Source organism: Ochlerotatus camptorhynchus, unplaced genomic scaffold (genome assembly GCF_037179485.1).
Source record: "Ochlerotatus camptorhynchus isolate MF236.1 unplaced genomic scaffold, CSIRO-AGI_Acam_v1.1 ptg000255l, whole genome shotgun sequence".
Classification (NCBI taxonomy): domain Eukaryota; kingdom Metazoa; phylum Arthropoda; class Insecta; order Diptera; family Culicidae; genus Ochlerotatus; species Ochlerotatus camptorhynchus.
The window spans coordinates 1,252,556-1,279,532 of NW_027040745.1; the positions used below are offsets into that span (position 1 = coordinate 1,252,556).

The window sequence follows — 26,977 nt, forward strand, 5'->3', positions numbered from 1 at the left end:
CTTTCAAATAAGTGTCTTCCTACGTCGGGTAATAAAGATTGATGACACCGTAGAGGTCAAAAGTTACCTCCCGGGCCTTACAAAGTGATGTATCACACACATTTATAAGCTCCACGCTCATCTCTTTGCCAACACATTATTGCATTGACTGCAAACCTATCCATTACCGAGACTTGGACAACTGGAGACGGTGATGCGCCATCCGAAACTAAACCAGTTCCTTTCTAAGTTTGGCCAATTAACTGCTCATCAAAACCAATTTCGCCATAAAATGGAGTTGAAGGCAGTCATTTTACTACAGTCAAAGGCATTCGGTGGTAGGTAGTATCGCAAAATGATTTTTATTGCCTTATAAATCAAGTTCCCAGAAGATTGGCAAGCGCGGCGATGCTCATAAATCAATCAAACGCTTTTGGTTCGATCTGTTGTAGCGAATCTGTTGTTCAATCATCGCATGCTGCGAAGATCAATTTGAATTCCTGCAGATGACTGTTTGTCACATGATCAACTCTACTTTATTAGGTTATGAGGTTAGGTGACTCAATTTGCTAGTTCTTTGCGACGAAACATTCGGATATATGTTGAGGTGAGAATAGCAGAAGCTCTTACATTTGCTTACTTGATCGATTGATCTTTGTTAAAGCGTTTCAAGAACCGACATGCACTGATCGACTTTCGACTCCTTTTGACATAAATTACGATCCATTAACGGTCATGGTTTATCAAATTAAAAGCAAAGCGAGATCATTGATTTTAATGCTCGATGATTGATTTGTTGGAACACATAAAATTTGTACATCAAACCATCTTAAACACGACAGGAATGGTGGAAATTAAATGACATCCATCAACTTGCTAAATGCTCGTAACTTAGATCGGAAGATAGCGGTGCGGTTGGATAACTTCCAAATTCCTTGAAACTATTTTCGCAAACAACAAGTGCCAGACGTTTCACAACTCACCGTTCCCACTAATACCGAATGCCGCACACATCGTAGGTCAAAAGTTCATCACTTCAAAGCGACTAATCGAAGATCTAACAGAGCTCGAAACCGCCTTCGAACCCGAAACAAAATACTCGGAAAGGTGGCAACCAAACCGATCACAGCGGGTTGCCGCCGTGCCGTGACCAATGAAAGATCTATCTATCGTCTGTATGTCGTGTACGCTTTCCCATGTTTATTTTGAACCCCAATTCTCTAAGCTCACATCATACAGTACCTACCTACCTACCTACCTACATACAACAGGTTTAGGCTTTGGTTTGGATGTTTCACCATTCCAAATTAAAATCGACACCGGTAAGCGTTGGCCTGTCGGCTCCTCGGCTGTGGTTGATGGTTGCGCTCGCATGCCAAACTGGAGTCAATTTAGATCTCTTGATGGCTGTAATAAATAGATGCCTCTGTTAGCGTTGTTATTTTTTTGGCCCGGTCACAGCTGGAGTAGTTGGATGTGTCAACAGATTGAATGGTTTCCGATAATGGGCTGGAGGATGTGATTACTCGATGATTACATGTGAATAGTTGAGAGAGGAAATTTCGTCAAATTATAGAGCGCAATTCAGCTGCCTTTTAATCATCCGCACTAATTACCGCCCAGCGAAATTCCACTCATCCGTTTAGCACTGTGTTACTTTTTAATTTAAAAACCCTCGATGACTCCCAACTTTTGTTCTATCTCGTGCAAATGTACACAAGGGAGATCGCTTGGTTGCGTGTGTCAACCAGCTGTGACTTGACACGTGCCGCTGTTGGTGCGGGACTGTCACATAAATGTCAGCTTTATGTTCTCGTGATGCTCAGAAGCGAATTTTTAGCCAGCGACATGGAAGACAATGTCTCGTGGATCTGTTAATTGACCAGTATGAATAATTCAGGGACGAAATACATCTTTTGATGCACAACCAATTGTTTTCCAAGCGGCTAGTCAAAATGAGCCACGTGCCAGCGGGTTGTTTTGTTCATTTTTACGGAGTATTTTTTTAAGCACAGCAAAACACAAGGAGCTATAATTGTTTATAAGTTGATTCTTCATATTTCAAAATGTGAAATGATAAATTAATTGCACAGACTCGTGATGAGATGATCTATCAAATATCTGCCTGACTAAATATGATCAATTTTTGTCAGACATTTGGTAGATGAGCAAATCTCGCTGATACCAGGCCGCTTTTTTACGAGAACAATGAAACACTAAAATTGCATCTTGAGTGTAAATAGTGGCTCAGTTTGAACGAAATTGGCTTTGATCATCTTGACATAAATATTAATAAAAATTAATCCACCATAGAAAATTTAAAAAAAATACCCTTATAATGCTTCAAATTGAGATGTGCGCTACACATTTTTATAAACCTGCTAAGATAAGAAACGCATCATTAGGGTAAAATACGTTATGCCGCGGATACACTTAGATGCCAAACCACAGACAAACAGACGTAACTCTTCATTGTGTATCTTCGTTGATGCATTTAACGGTTGATTTGAATATTATCAGTTCCGCGAACTACTCGCCGCAGCGCTGGCATCGGATCACTTTGACGTTTCTATATGTTCTATAGAACTTTTATGCAATATTGTTTACGAGTTAGCGAGCAAGCTTGTTTTCCGCGAGAAGCCAGAGAGATGTCGTTACTGAGGTTATATGTTTTGAGATACTATGTTTTCAAGAACAAGTTTTTCAAAGAGTTACGTCTGTTTGTCTGTGGCCAAACTATGAGCATGAGCATGATTTGTATAATAATTACGAGCACTATACAACAACTATACAAATGCACAGTTCGAAAAAGTAGTGTAAATTTCTGTTCAACATGATGCACATAAAAGGAGCGTCACATCTCATCTAAAGTTACAATACATATCATGTTCTGAGACATTTCAAAAAATATTCAAATATTGTATACAAAAGCCCATATTTGTAAACAACATTGCTTACAAGTTGCTCGTTTGCGTGAAATGAAATACAAGTTTACGTGAATGAATGTTTACCTCACAATTATAATTCAGAATTTTTTGCTGTGCTCATAATTTATTATTCAAATAATGCTCATGCTCATAGTTTGTCATACAAGTGTATCCGCGGCATTAGTCTTATAGAGCATTTCCAGCTCAAATCGTTAAAAAAATGTCAATTTTGTCTCGACCCCTTCTGATTTGAATGAAACATTGCTCACGTGTTCGCTGCTACTAATGGTTGCATTTTTCATTTAAAAGGTTTTTTTCCTCCAGAGTAACTTTTGAAAAGGGCGTATAAAAAAATGGATTAATTTTTTGCAAAAAATCATAACTTGAAAACAATTGATCTGATAAAAATGACATATGAGAAAAAGTTGTAGGTTATTAAATTACCTTTGCGGAAAAATACACTGAAAGAAAAAACTTCGTAAATTAGTATTTAAAAAACGTAAAACGATGATTATCTTCGATCTTTTAAATTTTTTTTTCAAGAAAATTGATGGAATACCTTTCAATTTCGTGAAAAGTGTTTGCTGGTAACTTTCTTAAAAAGAAATCTATAATTTTTTTAATTTTTGTTGATTTTTACAAGTTGATGAAAATGCATATTCTTTAAGTAAAATAATAATTTATTTGGATTCTACGCATAATTTTCGATAACTTTGCTTACAGAAACTTTTTTCCTAAGTCCATCCGTTCTCAAGTTAATGCGAATTAAAAAAATGTAATTATAACAATTTTCAACATTTTATGCCATTTTCAAATGTTCGTCGAGATGTCCAGCAACGAGATTTTTTTTCATGATTGTATATTTAAAAACAAACAATTCATTCTCAGATATGGTAGCTGTCAGACTTACCCGTTTCTATCTAGAGGCAGCGGAAGAGAAGCACGTTGATGTGGTCAAATGAAAGATTTGTTGAGATAACTGTTTCTGTTAACTGTTTATATTTATTATTTTATTTTACAACTCATATTATATGCATATATATGCAGTTGGCACAACTTTGATAATTTGAAAACATTTACCAAGCCCCAGAATTAAGTAACTCTTAGAAAAGTATGAAATCAATACTGAAAACTTTCAAAGTCCCAGAGTTTTCCTGAGCTACACTGCCGGTAATCGCAAGTCAGTCCCATCTGCATTTTAATCAATTTTGTGTTAGCATCATTATTCAGTTTACCTTTCTATGTTTTTTGAGATGTGTTATTGAAAAAAGGTGGTTTGTTCAAGAAAAATGAAAAACAATACCAAGTCAAATTGTCCCACACCGAAAAGTAACCGCAAGTCAGTCCGATTAGAAAAAAATATTTTAGAAATATTAGACATCGCATCATGAGATTTGTCACAAGACAGATTTTGTGCACTTCCCCTAGGGTATCTGGAACATGTCCTGATGTGGCCAATATAGTTCTTACGATACTCAGTTTGACCGCCAATGAATGGCTTTGAATTCTCATGTGATTTGACGTATTGCTTGATGAATTTTGATTTAAAAAGGATTTACCACTTCCCCGGGGATACCCGGAACATGTCCGGGTTTGGCCAACATGGTGCTGGTCACTGATCATGACTTTTATCGATCTTATTTTTGAATTCTCATGTGAGTTATGTGAATAATCAATTGATTTATGGCACGTTTATGAAAAGCTGTGGTCTGATGAAAACCCATACTCACCGGAATACGTTCCGGCAATTGCTCTGGAACCAGCAAAACAAATTGGTTTCTTAGGGTCTTGGTCTTGCTTCATATTTTTTGTTCAATCTTTTCATGTTCGTAAAATTAGGGTGGTCCATAAAATTAGTGAATTAAAAATACAAACTTTTTCATTATTTGAGATAGACCGAGGCAATATTGTGAACAGCTGTAGAACAATCAATTCAAAGCAACTTTTTTGAAAACACAATGTTTTTATCTCCTATGATCCATGAGTTATGATTTTTTTAAACAAGCAGGTTAGGGTGGCCACAAGGGGTTGGTAACTCTACACAGTGTGCCAACATCAAACTTGGGCACACCTGAGCGTCATCATTGACGCTGTTTGGCACCCATGGTTACAATTTTTATGATCTTTAAAGTTACTGGCAACACTGAAATTTTTCTGCGTTTACGCAGTGTGCATGTGTCAAAATTTGTTATTGATGTTGCCACAATATAATCAAAATATTTTCAAAACAACCGTGAATCTCCGGCCGGCGCCGGTGGTGTAGTGGTAAGCGTGACTGCTTTCTCACCCCAATGGGTCTGGGTTCAATCCCAGCCGAGGTCGGTGGGATTTTTCTGAGGCATAAACATCTCTGGTCACGTCTTCCTTCGGAAGGGAAGTAAAGCCGTTGGTCCCGCCCAATGTGTGTTGAATGGGTGCGATATCCTACGCAGGTGTGGAAGCTGCCTTCCCGCACATTCGATCGCCGTCATTGGATGGCAATCGATGTCCGTCGGTGATTGGCACTAGATTGCGGAACAGAGACCGACGTTAAATAAAGGAAATAAGAAGAAGAATCTCCACCAAGTCTCGCCATGGATTCTCAAAATCGCTACACCCGTGACGGCAGTCACATCCACATTTTCTCCCAGACGAAGAACAGCTGACAGCGGTATCTTGACCTGACCGAGGTTTTCGGCCATGGCTACACTAACTAGCGATGCAGCTTGGGGTCGTCCATTAATTATGTCATACATTTAGGGAGGAGAGGGAGGGGGTTGGTTTGAAAACTGTGACGAGCCATACAAAAAAAATAAGGTTCATACAAAAAATGTGACAAAGGGGGGAGGGGTGGTTGAAAAACCCCCAACTTTGCGTGACATAATTGATGGACCATCCCCTTCCAATGCTGCTGCTGGTCCGTCTTTTTTTTATGAATTTTAGAGGAGACGGACCAGCTGAAGGAACAGCAGCAGCAGCAGCAGTGGAAGCAGTCGCAGCTGTGGAAGCTGCATCGCAAATTAACCACTTCATTCGAACAGTTAAAATGACGTTTACTACCACTCGAACTTTGAAATAAAACATTATTTTGAGATTTTTTCATCTAGAACCACGAGAAAAGTAGCCAACATTTGTGTGTTTCATTAAAAAATAAAATTTAGTTGGTCCAGTTTTGAGAAATCGCTGGTAGAAAGTCACGCCAACTGCTTGACAAAGTGGTCAATTCGTGTAGCCGTGGCCGACGCTGGAAACGGTCCAGCAAAAATCGCATTCTCCACTTCTTCAATACCCCACCCGTATGCCGTTCCGAGGATCTGCTGCTGACTGCATTCACCACCAAGGGCTGCCACCCGTCGCAAGTGCGAATGTTCCCGCTGAAATCGGGAAGTTCCTCCTCCGGATTGGTCGAGTTCCCGAGCGTAGCCCTGGCGGTGAACGTCATCATGAAGTGCAACCACAGCGCGATGATCACAAATGCACAAAATCTCCGGTCATTATGAAGCTGTGCTTCTCCTCCTCCAAGCAGATGACCGGTGCGTGGAACAACGAGAACATCGAAAACACGTTAGCTTTCTTTTTTCTGAGAAAAGAAGGGATTTTCCTTTTTCTGTGTAGTTAATGTTATGATTCGTAATTATAATTTCTTATTGTGTTAGTTGGAAGTTCAAAAAGGCAGGAGAGTACAAATAATTTGTTGAACTATTTGAGATTTTGCCAAGATGGTCCTCCAATATTATATGTTGGACGATGGAACGGTTGGTGTAGCAGTCACCGCCATGGATGTATTCGAGCAGTTCGAATGGTCGGACGGTATAGTTTTTGTTTGGTTGTTGACTTTCCGATTAAAACTCAAGCACTGCTTGTCGTGATCAACCCGAGATTTCCAGTGTCGGCCACGGCTACACGAATAAGCGATGCAGCTCTCATGTCTGCGGCTGCTTCCAATGCTGCTGCTGCTGCTGTTCCTTCCTCTAAAATTCATAAAAAGACAGACCAGCAGCAGCATTGTAAGCTGCATCGCTAGTTCGTGTGGACATGGCCGGAAACCTCGGTCAGGTCAAGATACCGCTGTCAGCTGTTCTTAGTCTGGGAGGAAATGTTTATACGACTGCCGTCACGGGTGTAGCGATTTTGAGAATCCATGGCCAGACTTGGTGGAGATTCACGGTTGTTTTGAAAATAATTTGATTATATTGTGGCAACATCAAAAGCAAATTTTGACACATGCACACTGCGTAAGCGCAGAAAAAGTTCAGTGTTGCCAGTAACTTTAAAGATCATAAAAATTGTACAAACAGCGTCAATGACGACGCCCAGGTGTGCCCAAGATTGATTTTGGCACACTGTGTAGAGTGACCAACCCCTTGTCTTGACCAGGGTTTTATGAAAGTTGTTTTATAGTAGCTTTGTAGTATTTCATAAAACTTAAAATGTTACTTGGGTTATTACCAGTTCTGAGGCTTCATGTTTTTAAACCGAAGACCCACGCACCTAATTGAAGTTGTTTGGTGTACTAGTACGCAAATCCATTGGGATGGCTGGTGATTTCGTTTCCTCTGGTTTTTGAGGAAGTACTAGATTGATTCGTTTTGTAGAATCAGCCCTCGTTTGACCAATCGATAAATCCAGTGGACGTTCTTCAGCAAACAAAGTGGCTTCAATTGAAAGGTCCAACGGATTACTCAATTCCATTCGAGGATCACCTCGGGCGTGGATTGGGGTCGACACGTAGCGTTGTGGCATATAGCGTTCGAAGAAAGAAAATGAAAGTGAGGGAGCAGTCTCATTTCTGGAATCGTTAGATCGCTCTTCTGAAAAAAAATTGTTTAAATATATATTAATAGCAGATTTTTAGCGATGGGCCCAATCTTAGATCCATAGGCCAACATTAGAGACATTTCCCCTACATCGGTCACACATATTATCTGTTTCATTGAAAAAATGCTCCGGCATCTTTGAAATCACCGCGTATTCGATTGGGCCCGGAATTTATAATGTTTTCAAAACTCTAATCAAGATTTAACAAAGTGAAGCAATATAGGAATTTTGCGTGAATCTGAATACAGCTTTCAAAAGCACTCACCATCAGTTTGTAAAGCATTGTCATTATTCTAAAGAGGAGAAGCATCATCGTGCACGTTTAGATCTAGGCTTGGAGGCAATTTTTAGTCAAGAAAATTTAATAAAACATACCTATCAGTAGCTGAATCCCGTTGAAATCCATTTTGTATCTACTTAGAAACAATTTGACGCATCTGCTGATTGATAGTGGTTGCTTTGTTTTTTCACATACGATGCTTCACTGTGAGCGTATCTGCAGTTTTTGTACTTACCTTACCAATCAGACTTAGGCCTTGTTGTCCTCTGCTGTCCGAAGAAGTCATCTCCACTCTACTCGATCCATGGCCACACTTTGCCAACCTCGTAGTCTGCGAAGGGTCCGCAAGTCGCCTTCTACTTGGTCGATCCACCTTGCTCGCTGCGCGCCTCTTCTTCTTGTTCCTGTTGGGTCGCTTTCTAGAACCATTTTCACTGGGTCGTCGTGCGGCATTCTTACGACGTGTCCAGCCCACCGTAGTCGCCCAATTTTTGCAATGTGGACGATGGGTGGTTCTCTCAGCAGCTGGTGAAATTCATGGTTCATTCGCCTCCTCCACGTTCCGTCATCCATCTGCACTCCACCGTAGATAGTACGCAACACCTTCCGTTCCGTTCCTCCACGAGCATAGTCCAGGTCTCGTGGCCGTAGAGCACCACCGGTCTAATCAGCGTCTTGTAGACAGTCAACTTCGTGCGGTAGCGAATTTTATTCGACCGGAGCGTCCTCCGGAATCCAAAGTAGTAGGCACGATTCCCTGCCATAATGCGTCTTTGAATTTCTCTGCTGGTATCATTTTCGACGGTCACCAGTGAGCCCAAATACACGAACTCATCGACCACCTCGATTTCGTCACCGTCAATCTGAACTCGGGGTGGGAGGCTAACATTGTCTTCCCTAGAACCTCTTCCTTTCATGTATTTTGTCTTCGATGCGTTGATGGCAAGTCCAATCTGCCTAGCTTCAGCCTTCAGTCTGATGTACGTTTCCGCCATCGTCTCAAAGTTCCGTCAATGTCATCGGCGTAGCCAAGAAGCTGGATGGACTTCCTGAAGATCGTGCCACTCGTGTCTATCCCAGCTCTTCTGATCACACCTTCTAACGCGATGTTGAATAGCAGACACGAAAGTCCATCACCTTGCCGTAACCCCCTTCGAGATTCAAAGGGACTCGAGAGTGTCCCCGATACTCAAACAACGCACATCACTCGATCCATCGACGCCTTGACCAATCGCGTCAGTTTATCCGGAAATCCGTACTCATGCATAATCTGCCATAGCTGATCTCGATCGATTGTGTCGTATGCGGATTTGAAATCGATGAACAAATGATGTGTGGGCACGTTGTATTCGCGGCATTTCTGCAGAACCTGCCGAATCGCGAAAATTTGGTCCGTGGTAGCGCGGGCACCCGTGAATCCCGCCTGGTATTGCCACACGAACTCTCTTGCAAATGGTGACAGGTGGCGGCATAGAATTTGGGAGAGTACCTTGTAGGCGGCGCTCAGCAGTGTGATCGCGCGGTAGTTGAAGCAATCCAACTTGTCGCCCTTTTTGTAGATTGGGCATATGACACCTTCCATCCACTCCGCCGGTAATATCTCCTCCTCCCATATCCTGGCAATTACCCAGTGCAGCGCTCTAACCAGTGCTTCACCACCGTATTTTAATAGCTCACTTGATAGTTGATCTACACCAGTTGCTTTGTTGTTCTTCAGCCGACCGATCTCCTTCTCAACTTCTTGAAGATCCTCGGCCGGTAGCCTGTCGTCTTCTACGCGTGCTCCAAGGTATGTTGCCGTGCCACCTTAGTTTTCTGCTGCTTCACCGTTGAGGTGATCGTCATAGTACTGCTTCCACCTCTCAACCACCTCACACTCGTTCGTGAGTAGGTTACCGTCCAAGTCCTTGCACATATCGGCTTGCGACACGTAGCTTTTGCGCGAACTATTTAGCTTCTCGTAGAACTTCCGTGTGTCGTTTACGCGGTACAGATTTTCCATCGCCTCGCGATCTCGGTCTTCCTGCTGACGCTTCTTCCTTCGGAAAACCGAGTTTTGTCTGTTCCGCGCTTCTCTGTATCGCTCCACATTCAATCTCGTGCGGTGTTGCAGCATTCTCGCCCGTGCTGCATTCTTCTCCTCTACTAACAGTTTGCAGTCGCCAGTCGCCGTCAAACCAGTCATTTCTTCGGTCCGGGATTGCAGTACCTAGTGCCGCTGCAGCAGTACCACCTATGGCGGAACAGATTTCTCTCCAGCCATCTTCAAGGGAAGCTGCGCCAAGCTGCTCTTCCGTGGGTAGTGCAACATCCAGCTGTTGCGCGTAGTCCTGGGCAACTCCGGCGTCCCGTTGTTGCTCAATGTTGGGTCACGGCGTTCGACTTCGACGGGTGTTCTGAACCGTCGAGAGTTTTGAGCGCATGCATACTGCAACTAGGTAGTGGTCCGAATCTATGTTCGCACTGTGGTACGTGCGGACGTTGATAATGTCCACAAGAATTTCCCGTCGATTAGAACGTGATCGATTTGGTTTTCTGTGCGTTGGTCAGGTGATCTCCAGGTGGCTTTGTGGATATCCTTGCGGGGGAAAAAGGTACTTCGAACTACTATTCCTCGAGAGGCTGCAAAGTTCACGCATCGTTGGCCGTTGTCGTTCGATACGGCATGCAGGCTGTTTGGCCCGATTGCCGGTCTATACATTGCCTCCCGTCCTACCTGAGCGTTCATATCGTCCATGACGATTTTGACGTCCCGTTGCGAACAGCCGTCGTACACCTGCTCCAGCTGCGCATAGAACGTTTCTTTCTCGTCGTCGGGTCTCCCTTCGTGTTGGCAGTGCACGTTGATGATGCTGTAGTTGAAGAAACGGCCCTTAACCTTCAACTTTCACATCCTCGCGTTGATCGGCTGCCAACCAATCACGCGTTAGCGCATCTTACCCAGCACTACAAAGCCGGTTCCCAGCTCGTTGGTGGTGCCACAGCTCTGGAAGAAAGTAGCCGCTCGATGCCCGCTTTCCATACCTTTTGTCCCGTCCAGCAAAGTTCCTGCAGTGCTACGACTTCGAAGTTGCGTGGTTGAAGTTCGTCATAGATTAACCAATCGCAGCCATGTTCCGAGTTTCCAATCGTAGTCCTTATTTCGTCGCGTAGGTCTGTGCCGATTGTTCCGATCCGTATTTCTTTCTTCAGTATTTGCAACTTTATGTTTTTTCCTCATTTCCTCTATCACCGTACTATGGTTACCGCGCCAGTGTTCGCGTCGTACCTCTTCACTTTGCTATTGTCGGACTGGCAACATTGCTCAGGCTACGCCACCCAGCTGTGTCCATGTTTTAGCTAGTAGTCTTTTGTTATCATATGACTCGGGGAGGCGTGAAGTAAGAACTTGTGAGGACCAGGGCTAGGTATTCCGCTCCTTCCAGGTTGTCAACTCACCATTTTGTAACCCTGCAGTTTTTGTGTTATCATCAAATTTTAAAAGTTAAGTCATGTTGACAATAAAAAAATGAAAGGAGGTCACATAGGGCGTTCATTAAATATATTTCCATAATGCATTACAATTTCAAACCTTGTTTTTCATCTACTCGTAGAAAAAGCACGTATTTTACATTCGTTTGGATACAAAATATCGATTTGTTTATTTTTGTGACTTACGTCCTTTTGAAAAGTTATGCTTGGTTGGTTGCTGCTGCTGTTGTTACTGTTTTGGAAGTGCTTTTTGGCAACGTTAAATCCGTCCAAAAGAGCACAGCAGCAACCGGTATGCCGCTGTCGGTGAAGCGCCACTGCAAACCTGGGACCAGCACACCAGCTTGGAGAGCGAGAGAGCGGGAACTCAATCGAGGCGAAATCGAGCCTATTCTTAGGATGTTTTGTGGAAATTTCACGACAATTCAGAGCTGTTCCAGTAGACTGCAAATGGGTGAGATACAAAGGTAGCTCGTTAGTCTCGTTGAGACAGCAATCAAAACGCCTCGACCGCGTGATTGTTGACTGCTCAGGAGAGCTCGGTCAGTTTTGAAGACGGAATAGAGTGATCTGAAAAGTTGCCATGAATAGATCCGGCCATCCAGCCACGTTTCCGTCAGTCCGATAAAATCATATTCAGCCTCGAATTTTAGTCCTCAGCCCACGTACGTTTTGATAATACATTCTGAGGTCAATCGAGAAACGATCCCGGGAGCTGGAAACCGAAGGAAATTTAGGTACCGACATTTTCAGAATCACAATCATGCTCGCCTGGAGTTGCAAGCCGAAGCACCCGATTTTTGTTGTTGTTTTGCTTGAAAGCAGCTTTTCGGCTTCGCGCACCTCCATATGTTGCTGTGATGTAAAAAGTGCGAAAGCAAGCCAGTGCTCCTGCTCACTGTGCAATGTGAGTTACTCGAGGTGCCTCAAAAGTAACTCTGAAGTTGCTCATGATTAGGCGCTGTCTTGCCCCTTGGTACAAGATTTGTGCTCTAGAAATCTTGAAGTGATAGGGAATATCAGACATCATGACGGCCATTGTTGGTCGCTTCAAGGAATCACCTGAAGAAAGTTCTACCTTCATATCTGATTGTTATTTAGGAACCAAATGTAATAGTACGTTCAGACTACAGAGTTATAACATGTTATAGCGCTATCTTGATGATGGTATCTGTGTTGCAATTAGTTGACAACCGTGAGTCCGCATCGTGCTCTCTTGCCGTGCGGATCTATTTGCTTTTTGCTTAAGGAAGTGTCACTGCTACCTAAAGCTACAACAAATTTAAACAGCACTTTTCAGTGCTCAACCTGTAAAAATTTTCTACCTTGTTAAACTCTTATTCCTCTTCAATCCTTGTTTGGACCCTACCCGAGGTAATCCTTCTTGGATATCGATTTGGAAAATTCCTCTTCGATCCTTCAGATTCTTGTAGTAATCTGCTTGGAAGTCGATTTGGATAAAAATTTACTGCCACCATGGCGCCTAAACGCAAAAGAAAGGGGCAAACTCTTGACCCCCTTCTGATGAAATTAATTTGAGTAATCAATTTGATTTGCTCACGGATGATGAGAATGATCCATCATCCAAGAAAAATTCTAGTAAACTTTCCCGGCTTAATGCCAAGAAGGAAAAGATTCCCCCTATTGTGATAACCACTACCGATTTCCATGCTCTTCGCATGGAACTTTTGAACTTCGTGAAAGTTATGTTTTCACTACAAATTGAACGTCGGGGTGAATGCCGTGTATTGGCTGAAACCTTGGACGGCTTTAAATGTCTTCTCAAGTATCTTACTGAGAAGAAGCACATTTTTTTTCAAAGTGTTTTTTATGTTACTTCATACGCGAAGTTAACGATTTTCAGAGTTGGTTGGAAATGCTAACATGAAGCTTTAGTGTGATGATTAGAAGAACTGCATTATAACACACCATCGACTGGAAATGCTCTCGAAAACGTGGGGCTTTAGGTAGTGATGAAAACGTCGCTAGAACTATTCCACAGCCGCAGTCAGTTTATGAGCAACAAGAGGGACGCACATTTTTGCCTGTGGACTTGGAGACATACTTCAAGTCCCCGCGTACATCGTACGGGCTAGGCAAAAATGTGCGTCTATCTTGATAACTGTCGCTTTAATGGCCCTTCGCTCATTTTCAACTTCTATTCAATTTTCATACTGCCGTACTCTAACGGAACTATCCACCTACCCTCTTCTAAAGATCATTCTCTAGCTAATAAATCATCACACTAAAGCTTCATGTTAGCACATTTTTTTTACTTACAACACCAAAACTGAACGTGTGTTCAAGGTTGTCATGAAAGGACTGCCCAGTGGTGAATCCCTGGATCAGATCAAAGATGAACTGCCAAAATTACTTGGAGTTGTGCCACTCCAAGTAATCAAAATGAAAATGAAATCCCGTCCTGGCGATTCGCGCAACGGGATTTCTAATGATTTTTATTCCAGTCTAGTGAACAACCTTAAGGCTTTAGAAAAAGCTAGCTTTATGCTCCATGTCCGAGTGAAGTGGGAACACTTCAGGAAGACTGGAGGATATTTCCTAAACCTCACTCAGTGCCGTAAGTGCCAGGGATGGGGTCACGGAACTAAAAATTGCTACATGCCAGCTAAATGCATGAATTGTGGTGATTCTTCTCACGCAAGGACGACTGTCCTGTGAAGGGAGATCCTAAGAAATTTAAATGTTCAAATTGTGGTGAAAACCACAAATCCAATTTTTGGGAATGTAAGACTCGCAAAGCGATCCTACAATCTCGTTCTAAGCGACAGGTAGGAAACGCTCCACGTTTCCGAACAGGTACAAATTCCTCTGCTGTTAAAAACGGTCAGCGAGGAACAAATTCTACATTCGTACCCGTAGGTACAAATACCCTGCTTCAAATTTTTCATCTGTACCTACTCCCCTCTCTGATAACAATGTTCAGCGAGTTAATGGAGCTACCTATGCTGCTATTGCAGCGGGTAGAAATCAAAATACTAACCAACGTAATACTAACGGAAATTTTGACTTATTATTACTGCCCCTAAAATGGAATTTTTACAGAAATCATTAATTGACATGATTTCTGATATGCTTAAATCTAACTCCATGTTTGATGCTATTCAAACTGGAGTAAAATTTGCAAATAATATTGTCATGACTTTAAAATTCAGTAATGGATTTTAAAGCATTAAATATTGTAAATTGAAATGCTCGATCTCTTAAAGATAATGAAGCCGAGCTATTTAACTTTTTGAGAGTTCATAACGTGCATATTGCCGTTATAACTGAAACGTTCCTTAAACCTGACCATAAGGTTAAGAAGGACGCAAATTACTTGATTTATAGAAATGATCGTCTTGATGGACCCTGTGGTGGCGTTGCCGTCATTATTCATAGACGAATCAAACATAAAATTCTTTCTTCATTTGAAACCAAAGTTTTTGAAACTTTGGGAGTTTCTGTTGAAACAAAATTTGGACAACTTACGTTTATAGCTGCCTATTTGCCATTCCAATGCGTAGGCCAGCAAAAGAATTTTCTCAAGGGTGAGATCCAGAAACTTACCCGTCATAGGTCTAAATTCTTCATTATGATGATTTTAATGCAAAACACCGCTCATGGAATAATTCTCAAAGCAATTCCAATGGTAATATTCTGTTTGATGATTGTTCTGCAGGTTATTACACTATTCAATATCCAAACAACCCAACATGCTTTTCTTCTGCAAGAAATCCCTCCACTATTGATTTGGTCTTAACTGATTCATGTCAACTTTGTAGCCAACTGGTTACCCATGCTGACTTCGGTTTTGATCACCTTCCAGTAACTTTTGAAATATCCCAAGAAATAATTTGTAATCCCAACAGCTCTACTTTCATTAACCATAGAGCTGATTGGGAGCAGCATCGAACATTTATGGAATATAACTTCGATCCAAACATTCTTTTGCAAACCAAAGATGAAATTAATTATGCTCTTGAATCTCTGACTACTTCTATAGTTGAAGCAAGAGCTGCCTCAGTACCAAAATGCGAGGTTAAATTCGATTCATTTATAAAAGACGATGATCTTCAGCTCTTGATCCGTCTTAAAAATGTCCGTAGGAGACAATTTCAAAGAACAAGCGATCCTGCCATGAAAGTTATCTGGCGGGATTTGCAAAAACAAATTTAAAAGCGATTCTCTGCCCTGAGGAACAAAACTTTTGAAAATAATATTTCTAAATTAGACCCGAGTTCCAAACCCTTTTGGAAAATCACAAAAAATTTGAAAAAAACCTCAAAAGCCTATTCCAGCGCTTAAATAAGGTGGTAAAATTTTGATCGCAAATTTGGAAAAAGCTCAGAAACTTGCTAAGCAATTCAAAAGTTCCCATAATTTCAGTTTGGGTCTTACTAGTCCTATTGAGAATCAGGTTGCTCGGGATTTTCTGAATATTTTCTCTCGGAAAAATATTTTTCATGATTCCTGGAGGACTGATTTGGACGAAATAAGGTCTATAACTAAAAAGTTTCAAAATATGAAAGCTCCAGGTGATGATGGAATTTTCTATATCCTCATCAAAAAACTCCCAGAGAGTACCTTGCATTTCTTGGTAAAGTTATTTAACAGATGTTTCCATTTGGCTTACTTTCCTGATAAATTGAAAAATGCAAAAGTTGTTCCAATCTTGAAGCCGGATAAAAATCCAGCTGAAGCTTCTAGTTTGCTGTCTTCAATAAGTAAACTTTTTGAAAAGATAATTTTGAATAGAATGATGCTTCACAACGAACTCAATTTTTACAGATGAGCAGTTTGGATTTCGCCATGGGCATTCAACTACTCATCAACTCTTAAGAGTTATTAATTTAATTCGTTCAAACAAATCTGAAGACCACTCAACTGGAGTTGCTCTTCTAGACATAGAAAAAGCATTCGACAGTGTTTGGCATGAAGGTTTAATTGCTAAATTGAAAAAGTTTAATTTTCCACTTTATATTATGAAATTATAAAAAGTCTGCAGGTAAATTATCAAAATTCCAAATCTAATAGATTACCTGTTAGAGCAGGAGTTCCTCAGGGTAGCATTCTTGGGCCTATATTGTATAACATTTTCACTTCGGACCTCCCTGATTTGCCTCAGGGTTGCCACAAATCTTTGTTCGCTGATGACACAGGCATTTCCGCTAAAGGAAGAAGTCTTCGTGTTATTTGCAGCAGACTGCAGAAAAGTTTAGATATTTTCACTTCTTATTTACAAAAATGGAAGATTTCTCCCAACGCTTCCAAAACTCAACTTATAATATTTCCACATAAGCCTAGAGCTTCCTTTTTGAAACCTAGTAGTAGTCACATAGTCACTATGAACGGAGTTCAAATTTCCTGGTCAAACCAAGGCATTCAAGCCAAATGTAACAAATATATAAAATGTGTGTATCCTCTTATAAACAGGAAATCCAAGCTTTGCCTGACGAATAAACTTCTAATATTTAAACAAGTTTTTAGACCGCCCATGCTTTACGCTGTGCCAATATGGTCTAGTTGCTGAACTACCAGGAAAAAAGCACTTTAAAGGATTCAGAACAAAGTTCTGAAGATGATTTTGAATGTGCCTCACTGGTACAGTACTACCGAGGTACATAGAATTTCGAATGTTGAGACTTTAGAACAAATGTCCAACAGAATAATTAATAATTTCAGGCAAAAATCGTTGCAATCCTCAATTGCAACGATTAATTCCCTTTATACTTACTTAGATAAGATTTAGTTTTAGTTTTTAGTTTTAAGATATCAATTGTTATACTGACATGCAGGTTAAAAAACCTGTTTAAATTACTGAATTGTCAAGATATGAACAATGTAAAAACACTTAGATATATATCATAACAATTCAGGCTGGTAAGTTACTGTAGTAACTGGAGCACCTAGGTTAAAATGAAATGTAATTTATTATGAATTTGGAACAAATAAAGAGTTTAAAAAAAAACTAAAAAAAAAAGTTGACAACCGTTATAACATGTTATAACTCTCCAGTCTGGACAGCGTTTAATAGAATATGTATTCGTATTTTTATGAGGTCCTGAATTTAACCAAGCTTTACTAAGTAGGAAATCCAAAATATGTACATATGGACCGAAATCATAGGTTGCTTCTACTGTATTGTAAATCAATATTTAGAAAAATGCTCGAGAAGTTCATTACACAGCTTAACGTAGTCTACGTCACCCTTGCGGTCGTGTCTTGTGCACAACCCCACCATTTTTTAAATAAGTTTTTTTTCTCATATAAAAAAACAAAGTTGCAAGTTGAAATTTCGATGCACACATTAAAAAAACCAAGATAATCAAGAATCTTCTCGTCTGACTAAAAAATGCAGCAAACTCTCATAAAACCGCTATCAGCGATTAGAAAGCAGTTTTGGAACAATGTAGTTTTCAAATTTTACGACTTTTCCCTCCGCTGCATGGGCTTCATCGCATCGTCCCACACGCTCATTTGACGATGTTGACACATTACTAAACGGCAAGGCTGATAGGCTGATAGATAGATCGTCGATAAATAGCTGGACAGATAAATGGACAAATCAGTTGTATCCCACCGAATGAAGAGCCATAAAACACAACCACAAAAAATCCAACGCTCTTGTCAAACCATGGAGCACGCATGTAAAGCGACACCGGATGGTGTTGTTGTTGTATGTTTGGTTTATTGGTGACGTTGTCAATCCGATTCCCATTGTTATCTAATCAAAATGTGATTTTTATGCGTTTGCGCGCTTGTAGCGTTTTGCTTCGGTCGCACATTCCATATCTAATCTAATGTTGTGATGATGGGATGGGTTTTTAGGGGGCTTTGACATGCTGCTTTTGCCTATTAGTTGGCTACGGGAGATTATCTGTGGCTTATACGGGATTGGAAACATTGGCACCGAATGATGATCCGCGAGGAACCTGGGTGGTTTTACAAAACATAAAAAAAGTAGAACATTAGTCACAACAAACAATGTTTCCTGCTTTACTGGCTGCAATCCATTCAGAATGAGATCACGCGCCAGTTTGTCACATTTTGTTTTTCCTCCTCCGATCATTCGAATTCTTCAAGCAATGCCACTTCGGTAGGTTTCCCACTCGACCGAGCCGACCCGTCCCTCCCCATTCGATCTATGCATACTTTCGGAATAAATTGGAGCGTGGAAATAAGAAAAAAACACTCTTGTTAATGTGACAGCTGAAAGTATGTATGCAGTGGATGTGGCGGAGGAGATGCACTTTGAAAAAGAGTTGTCTGGATGCTGTACGACACTTGTGACAGCGTGGCTAAAATATGTTCCACATCCACAGAAGTAGGGTAGGGAACGATGAGCGAGTGAGATGCGAGTGAAAAATTGCAGCAAAAATGAGACGGAAAAAAGCAAAAAATTCCAAGTAGGAAAGGGGCATTAAAATATTGCATATTAAATGGTACGGTTCGGGATTCCATGCAATGACACGCGATAGAGTGGGGCAGCAAACTAGTGCTGCGTTCGACTTTCATAGCTGGGGACGAACTGGGGACGATGATGAATAACAAGAGAAGGAGACGAATTTGTTTTCCCTTTGAACTTTGGGAATTTTAATTAAACACAAAAAAGTAATTTGTCATTTTTCACCGTTATGTGGCTTGAAAATAATGCAAATTTTGAGACAAAGAGGAATCTTTGCCAGACGTGTAGTTCAGTGGATGCTGTTTAGTCTGGAATAATGTTATCGTCAACGTTATTACAATTCTTGTATCATTTGCTAACACGTCAGGATTTTCTGATTTGATCATCTGGTCATTTAATGACCTATTGACAACTAGCGCTTATTGGCGCATCTCCATCGGTGTAGCACCAGCGTAAAAACGACCTAAGGTAAATTAATTAAGAAACCCATTTTTCATGAACCTTTCAACAGGAACCGGCGCACTTTAATTTTGCAGCAACGCTTCACCTCGCTTCGGACCCACTGAACTGAACTTCAGACCGATTTCCCAAAAAAAAGTATCACAGCAACCCGCGTGCGGAAAAGTTGAAAAAATATTCTCATTCTAAACGCATCGCTCAAGCAATCAAGATGGAAAAGTTCAACCTCTTCAACATCAAGTTTGGAGCTCTGACTCTGTTGCTGCTCGTATTGGGCCAGATTGGCTCATCAAGCCCTCTGCATGAAGCCGAAGATCCGATCACCGTTGCCACCATCCAGTTCCACAGCAAAACCGATCAAGACCTGTGCACCGGCTACCAACTGAATGGCAAGATGTTTATTGCCTTGGCTCGATGCCTAGGATCGGATTCTAGGTGAGTTTTCGTTGTTTTGCAGTGATCCCTGCTATCAGCAGAAAATAGAACGAATTGACCGTTGCATCCAGTTTTGTTAGGCCGATTCCATAGTGAAACGGAGCGAAGAGACGAGCGAAGCAATGAAAAGAATTCATTAGTTTCCTCGCTTTACAAAGGTCGCTGCCATGCTGACGCAAATCGCTACAACAATTCTTTGGCACGCACCACGAAACGCTTCGCTTTCCGCGTCAGCATGGCACCGGCCTTACTTGCCTCTTCGCTCTCACTATGGATTTTTCTCTAATCCTGGGATCAACCGGAAAACTGAACAACTGGAACCTCAACATCAAACTTCGGAGCCAATGAGTTTTCTTTTTTCCATTCCAACCCACAGCCAAATCAACCAACTGCACGAGCTGGACGTCATCGGTCAAGGACAGCAGAACGTTCAGGCTTTCGCCCTGCAGGCAGCCGGTTCGGATTCCGCTGGGGACCTTGCCGTCATCATGTACAACGGTGCCGTTCAGGATGCATTCGACATGCCACGGGACTCCGAAGCCGGATTGTTCCAGAAGTTTGGCCTGCGTAGCCTGGTTCGTATCGGACGTCGTCAGGAACCTCCAGCCGGTGAAAATGGTAACGGCGGAAACGCCACGGATAGTGCTCCCTTCGTCGGAACCAGTTCGCAGCTGCTTGGAGCCACCCTGACCCTTGTGGGTTCCGTTCTTTTGATGCATTGAGTCATGTGTATTGGTAGAATCGTTGTGAAATAAACTTGGTTAAATTATTTAAAGGTTCGTCGTTTATTTGGGTACAGCCATCCACTCCCTAAACAAAACCCTTTCTAATCCTGGAAAAACGAGTAGTTCTATGTAGGTAGTTTTTGCAGCGGAAAATTTCATGGTGGTAATTAGTTGAATTTTGAGATCGCTAATTTAATGCGATTCTATTCGTCCACTGCAATTATTTCCATCATGGTGATAACATTGGAGGGGCCAAGTCGGAATGTATATAGGATCAATTCAGTGCTAACATTTGAAAACGGCGCAAAAGCCATTTGTAAACAAATGGTTTGTGGGCCCTTTACTCGCTACCCGAAGAACGCCCACGCAAACCAACAGCATCGTAAGGAAGGGGAAAATTTCCCCTACCCGATGTTGCTGTTGTGTCGCGTGGGTGTACTTCAAGTAGTGAGTAAAGGGCCCACAAACCATTTGTCTACAAATGGCTTTTGTGCCGTTTTCAAATGTTAGCACTGAATTTATACAAATCAAGCTGGCGAGACGCGTTTTTGCCGTGTTGGTGGCTATTGATTGGTAATTAGAATTTAACTCATTTCATATGGTTCCTCTAAATCGATGCAGAAATGAATGCGTTGGGTACTAAAAGATATTAGGGTAAGCGTGCCAGTTATAACACTAGAGCTCCAGTTTTTGACCCAAAGTTCTAACTCAAATTGAAAATACATTTTCTTGGTTTTATTTGAGTAGATAGGGGAAATGGATGTAATGTTGGGCATATGGATCTAAGATTGGGCTCATCGCTAAAAATCTGCTTTTTATCTATTTTATCTAGATGAACGCGTTATTGGGACGGTACCAATGGATATTTTTGGTCGCTATTGAAAATTTAGTCGATTGCTGAATTTATGCATGGGTCCAAATTAGGGGCATTTAGGCCAACATTACATCCATATCCCCTATATGGTAAAATCTATGATCTTCCCTTGCATAAAAATAAAATCGATCAAAATGGGGCTCACTTACCCTATAAGTTCAAAATTAATTAAAAAAAAAAACTTAGGGCATCTTTGGTTTGGTCTAAAATTTTGGACAAGACCCAGACCGAGTCCTTACACTGGTGGTCTATATTTTGTTAAACCAGTACAGTTCTCGATCTATTTTGAACTGAATTTGAATCAAGGCAAGCACTGTTCCAAACTAGTTTGACAGCTGTCGCACTCGAGATTTTGTGTTGTTTTGTTTCGTTGTTGGGGTTTTTTCTGCAAAACAATCGACTGCTGTTGACATTGGTGTAGTTCCAGCTAGAGCTAGAGCGATAGATATCGCTATCGGTGCTGCTTTTGCTGCCGGCCCTGTCGTCGCAGCTGCGAAAAGATCACAAGGGAAACATCCGGACGCTTCTGTTCTGCAGGATTTTTATGTTGTTTTTGAAGGGTATATCAAGGGGTTGGTCACTCAACACAGTGTGCCAAAACAAACTTGGGCACACCCGGGTGCAGTCATTGGCGCTGTTTGGCACCCATGGTTACAATTTTTATGATCTTTAAAGTTACTGGCAACACTGAGCTTTTTCTGCGCCTGCGCAGTTTGCATGTGTCAAAATTTGTTATTGATGTTGCCACAATATAATCAAATTATTTTCAAAACACAACCGTGAATCTTAACCAAGTCCCGCCATGGATTCTCACCACCGTTACACCCGTGACGGCAGTCGCGTCCACATTTCCTCCCAGACGAAGAACAGCTGACAGCGGCATCTTGACCTGACCAAGGTTTCCGGCCATGGCTATACGAACAAGAGATGCAGGTCCCACGGCTGTGGCTGCTGGTCCGTCTTTTCTGACGAATTTTAGAGGAGACGGACCAGCAGAAGGAACAGCAGCAGCAGCATTTGAAGCAGCCGCAGCCGTGGGAGCTGCATCGCTAATTCGTGTAGCCGCGGCCGACGCTGGAAATCTTGGGCCGGTCACGACAAACGGTGCTTGAGTTTTAATCGGAAAGTCAACAACCAAACAAAAACCACAAACGAAGTGACAGACGGAGCGGCTCGAAAACTTTGGTGACTAAGCTGCTATTGCAATTTTTCAGTGTACCACACGGCAACACCACTACTACTGGATTGTACCACATGGCAACACTATTACTGGATTGAACTAGCATTTTCACCAAATGTACTAGAGTGTTTTGGTTCTATCTCTTTCACTCTACTCAAAACTGAAATGCATAAAAAAATGACAAAATGATACGCACTCTTTGCACACTGTCAAAGAATCATTGTACACAAAATCAACAACAAAACCAAAACAAAAATACTACCCTACCCTACATCTGGTGGAGCTTCTAAGAAAATTCTACTACAGCGAACCACATTATTTTAATTGATTTCTTCGCCAGTTAGTCGTCTGTCACTTCGTTTGTGCAAAAACTATACCATCCGACCATTCGAACTGCTCGAATACATCCATGGCGGTGGCTGCTACACCAACCATTACATCGTCCAACATATAATGTTGGAGGACCATCTTGGAAAAATCTCAAATAGTTCAACAAATTATTTTTACTCTCCTGCCTTTTTGCACTTCCAACTAACACAATAAGAAGTTAAAATTACGAATCATAACATTAACTACACAGAAAAAGGAAAATCCTTTCTTTCTTTTCTCAGAAAAAGAAGCTTCCGCTCTTTCCAAGCTTACGGGTTTTCGATGTTCTCGTTGCTCCACGCACCGTTCATAGGCTTGGCAGAGGAAAAGTACAGCTTCATAATGAACGGGAATTTTGTGCCTTTGAGATCGATCGCGCTGTGGTTGCACTTCATGATGGCGTACACCGCCAGGGCTTCACTCGGGAACTCGATCAATCCGAAGGAGGAACATTCCGATTTCAGCGGGAACATTCGTAATTGCGACGGGTGGCAGTCCTTGGTGGTGAATGCAGTCAGAAGCAGATTCTCGGATATACCGGGTGGGGTATTGAAGAAGTGGAGAAGCTTGCTCGGGAATGGAAGCGATTGTTCTTGGAGGTGCAGTACACCTTGAAGATGATCGAATTGTCCGGCAAAGTGGACTCTGACAAGTAGTTCTGCTTGGAAAATGCAATTTGAATTTTTCTACCATCATTTCCATTAATTCAATGTTGTTCAAGTGCTGGATGCTGCGTTTGACTGGTTCGGCTGTGATGGCGTCTCCCATCTGGACCATGGCGGTACCGAGTCCGTAGACCATCATCACTGCGCCTTGTTGCTGTGCCGGTTGAATGAAGTTGGCTGGTCCGTTTCGGGTCATCGGGTCGGGCCCTTCATCAGTCCGACGTGTGGTCCGGCCGGTGTTGGTTTCCAGTTTTCCGATTTTCCGTTTCCTTATCCGGCTCCCTGAAGCGCTGGTTGCATAATGATTGACGTTCGTTGTGCGGGGTCGGCCTTCCGCCGAATATGGAAGAATCGTGTAGCAACAGAGCTCGTCCGTTGCAGCATCCTTGGAGACGGATGCATCCAGTGTGTAGTCCCAACTGGAGTCCATGTCAGTTTTGAAAACATTGAAAAACAAAACAAAACAAGAGCTGTTAAAATACCGGGTTGCCAAACAATGCATTATTCACAAGCAAACAAAAGTCAGTTCAATGACTTCTTGGCACTGCCTGTACAGCTGCGGCACACTGAGGTACACTGAGAAAAATGTTGGCACAAAATATGTGTGTAGAGTGACCACCCCTTGGGGTATATACTATTCCGCTTGGAAAACCAACTTTCGATCCGAGGCTTGGAGGGCCGAGTTTTTTTATACCAATCGACTCAGCTCAACGACATCGGAAAATGTAAGTGTGTGTTCATGTGTGTAACGAAAAGAATACGCTCATGCTTCTCAGCAACCACTGCACCGAATTGGGCACAACTAGCGCCAAATGAATTATTCCCAATTGGTCCCATTGAACGCCATTGAATATTTTTGGATTCCGTCAACCAATTCTGGAGATTGCAAACCTATCATGCGACACATCAAATCATATGCGAATTCAAAAACAAAATCATTGGTAATAAAATAAAGTACCCAGGACCACCTTGGCCACTTCCGGGCATGTTCTGGAAACTCCCAGGGAAGTGGCCAGTTTCTGACTTGGTCCAAAATTCATCATGTGACGTATCAAATCTAATTAGATTTCAAAAGCAATATCAATGGTAGTCAAATAAAGTGCACAGAATCATGTTGACCCCTATCGGATATGTTCCGGGCACCTCCAAGAAAATGGTCAGTTTCTGATTTAATCCAAAACCCATCATGCGCCACATAGCAAATCACATTAGATTTCAAAACCAAGATCAATGGAAGTAAAATAATGTGCCCAGGACCACCTTTCTTACTTCTAGGCATCTTTAAGGAACCCCTAGGGAAGTGACTAGTTTCTGATATGGTCCAAACCCTGTAATTTGACACATAAAATCTCGCAGAAATTGAAAAACAAGATCAGTTTAAGTCAAATATAGTGCTGAGATCCACATTGACCACATTCTGGTATGTTCCAGGTACCCCCCAGGGAATTGTCCAGTTTCTGACTTGGGCCAAAACCCAACACGCAACAACATACCAGACAAATTTCAATAAATACAGGTTTTTATTATTATTTCACTTGGAGGCGAACCAGCCCCAGGCTGAAAGCCTCCCTAATAAAGATAAATTAATTAATTATTATTTCACTGGGAAGCACGAGGAGCAGGAGGACGAGCAGTTCAAGGCTTTTTGTTAAAGCCGCACATCAAGCCCGGAGACAGCCATCGGAGGTAAATTTCACGGTAATTGCCTGATAAAACCATAGAGGTAACTTTAAGGCTAGTAGATCCCGATGAAACGTGCTCAAGCTAATCGATTGACCCCTTGAAACATACACACTTAGAAAAAATTCTTATAAATGTAGGTGCTCTGAGACTTACATATACGAGCGTCAATTTTGACATGAAATCGAGTCATAATAGACGCAAAATTCAGCTCAATCAAACGTACTTTTCGTCGAGTAACGAACTTTTCAGTCTCGGAGCACTTAATTTTACATGAAGTGTTTGTTTACGTCTCATCCTTTATGTCAAAGATTGATTTCCTCACGTGTAAAATTAGGTGTTTTAAGTGTGTAGGAAAATCCACTAACCCCTCATTTTATCTGTCAAACTTTCACAGCGAATCAAAACAAACATTGTGTAGTAGTAGAATTTCGACTAAAATGGGGCACGTTAATCGTTTGCTTGGGACCAATAGGCTAGTCAAGTAATGAGCCAATTTAAAATCGTTAGTTTCGTATTGATTGTTGATAAAACCGTGTACGAATGCGCACGATATTAAAACATGGCTGACCACGAAATCAGGGTGTGAGTTGGTTTTGATTCGGGTTTTGACGTTTGAAATAGAACGGCCAAACCATCTTTTTAATTTTAGCTGGTTCAAATGTGACATAAATTTGGATCTAGATCAGACCACCGCTAAAGAAGCCCTTAACGTTGGGTTATAAAATTTGAGGTCTGCCATTGTATCATTCAGAGAAATGGCGTTGGTTCAAATTTACTCATTTATTGAGTAATAATAGATAAACTCAAATTTAAGTTCATGTTCTGTTAATCATTGTGAAGCTCAAATCTATCGAGCGGAAAACTTCAAATATAACCATGATTTCGGCGATATGTCAATTATGGATTTGGTACGATATTTCAGTTGAAAAGCTACCAAACGAAGGAAATAAGATCGCGTGATCTGAATGGTTGCGCCCATTATCCTCAAAAACAAAATAAGCACTACGACCGAATAAATTTTTATCTTCATCCGATAGGCCGAAGTGAATTCAATTGCATTTCAATGGCGTTTCATTGCGTTAGGCCGAGTTTAGAATCCGTAGGTCGAGTTTGGGGTCAAGAAGTAGTGTAAGATTTTTAACAATATATTAACAATGTGTTACTTTTTATCAAATCTTACTGTACGTACGGAAAGTTCAATAAATTTGAAAGGAATCTGCAGTAAGAAAATTCCATTTTGTGAAAAAAACCGCCCGAAAAATAGAGGCACAGAGCGGGCTGTGCTTAGTAGGCCCAAAATTGGCCAGTCATTGACTCCGAGTGGTCATCAGAAAACCCGCCAAAAGCTTCGGACAATCCGTAAAATTTATTGCTGCGTAAATTTGATCAAAGTAGGTCTTGATTTTTTGCTGCTGCTATATGGAATGAAGCGAAATTGTTATTTTTGACATTTAAGCAAGGGGTAGGTCAATCCACACACCAATCTTGGGTCATATTTTTTGTCAGTGTGCCGCAGGTGTGTTGATTGTGCCGGTCATAGAGCAAGCTGCGATTGTTTGTAAAATACCCATCCCTGTAAACCGGTATTTCGGACACCTTGAATGTTTTGGTTTGAAATCGCAAGGATAAATCGGATTGAGGATGACGCGGGAAGTGGCGGGTGTGCGATATTTTGGTGTTTTGTGTTCTTAGGATAATAAAAGTCATGTGTTTTAGGGTTTTATAATA

At 41.5% G+C, this 26,977-nt stretch overlaps 1 protein-coding gene across 1 annotated transcript in view; it reads left to right on the forward strand.

Annotated features, from left to right (window-relative positions):
* Window positions 1-20,475, forward strand: part of LOC135704994 (uncharacterized) — a 61,974-nt gene extending 41,499 nt beyond the window's left edge. Inside the window, exons 2-3 of the mRNA XM_065226545.1 lie at window positions 19,458-19,753; window positions 20,130-20,475. Coding sequence (XP_065082617.1) covers window positions 19,458-19,753; window positions 20,130-20,475 — 642 coding nt within the window. The remainder of the gene's footprint in view (window positions 1-19,457; window positions 19,754-20,129) is intronic.
* The last annotated feature ends 6,502 nt before the right edge of the window (window positions 20,476-26,977 follow it).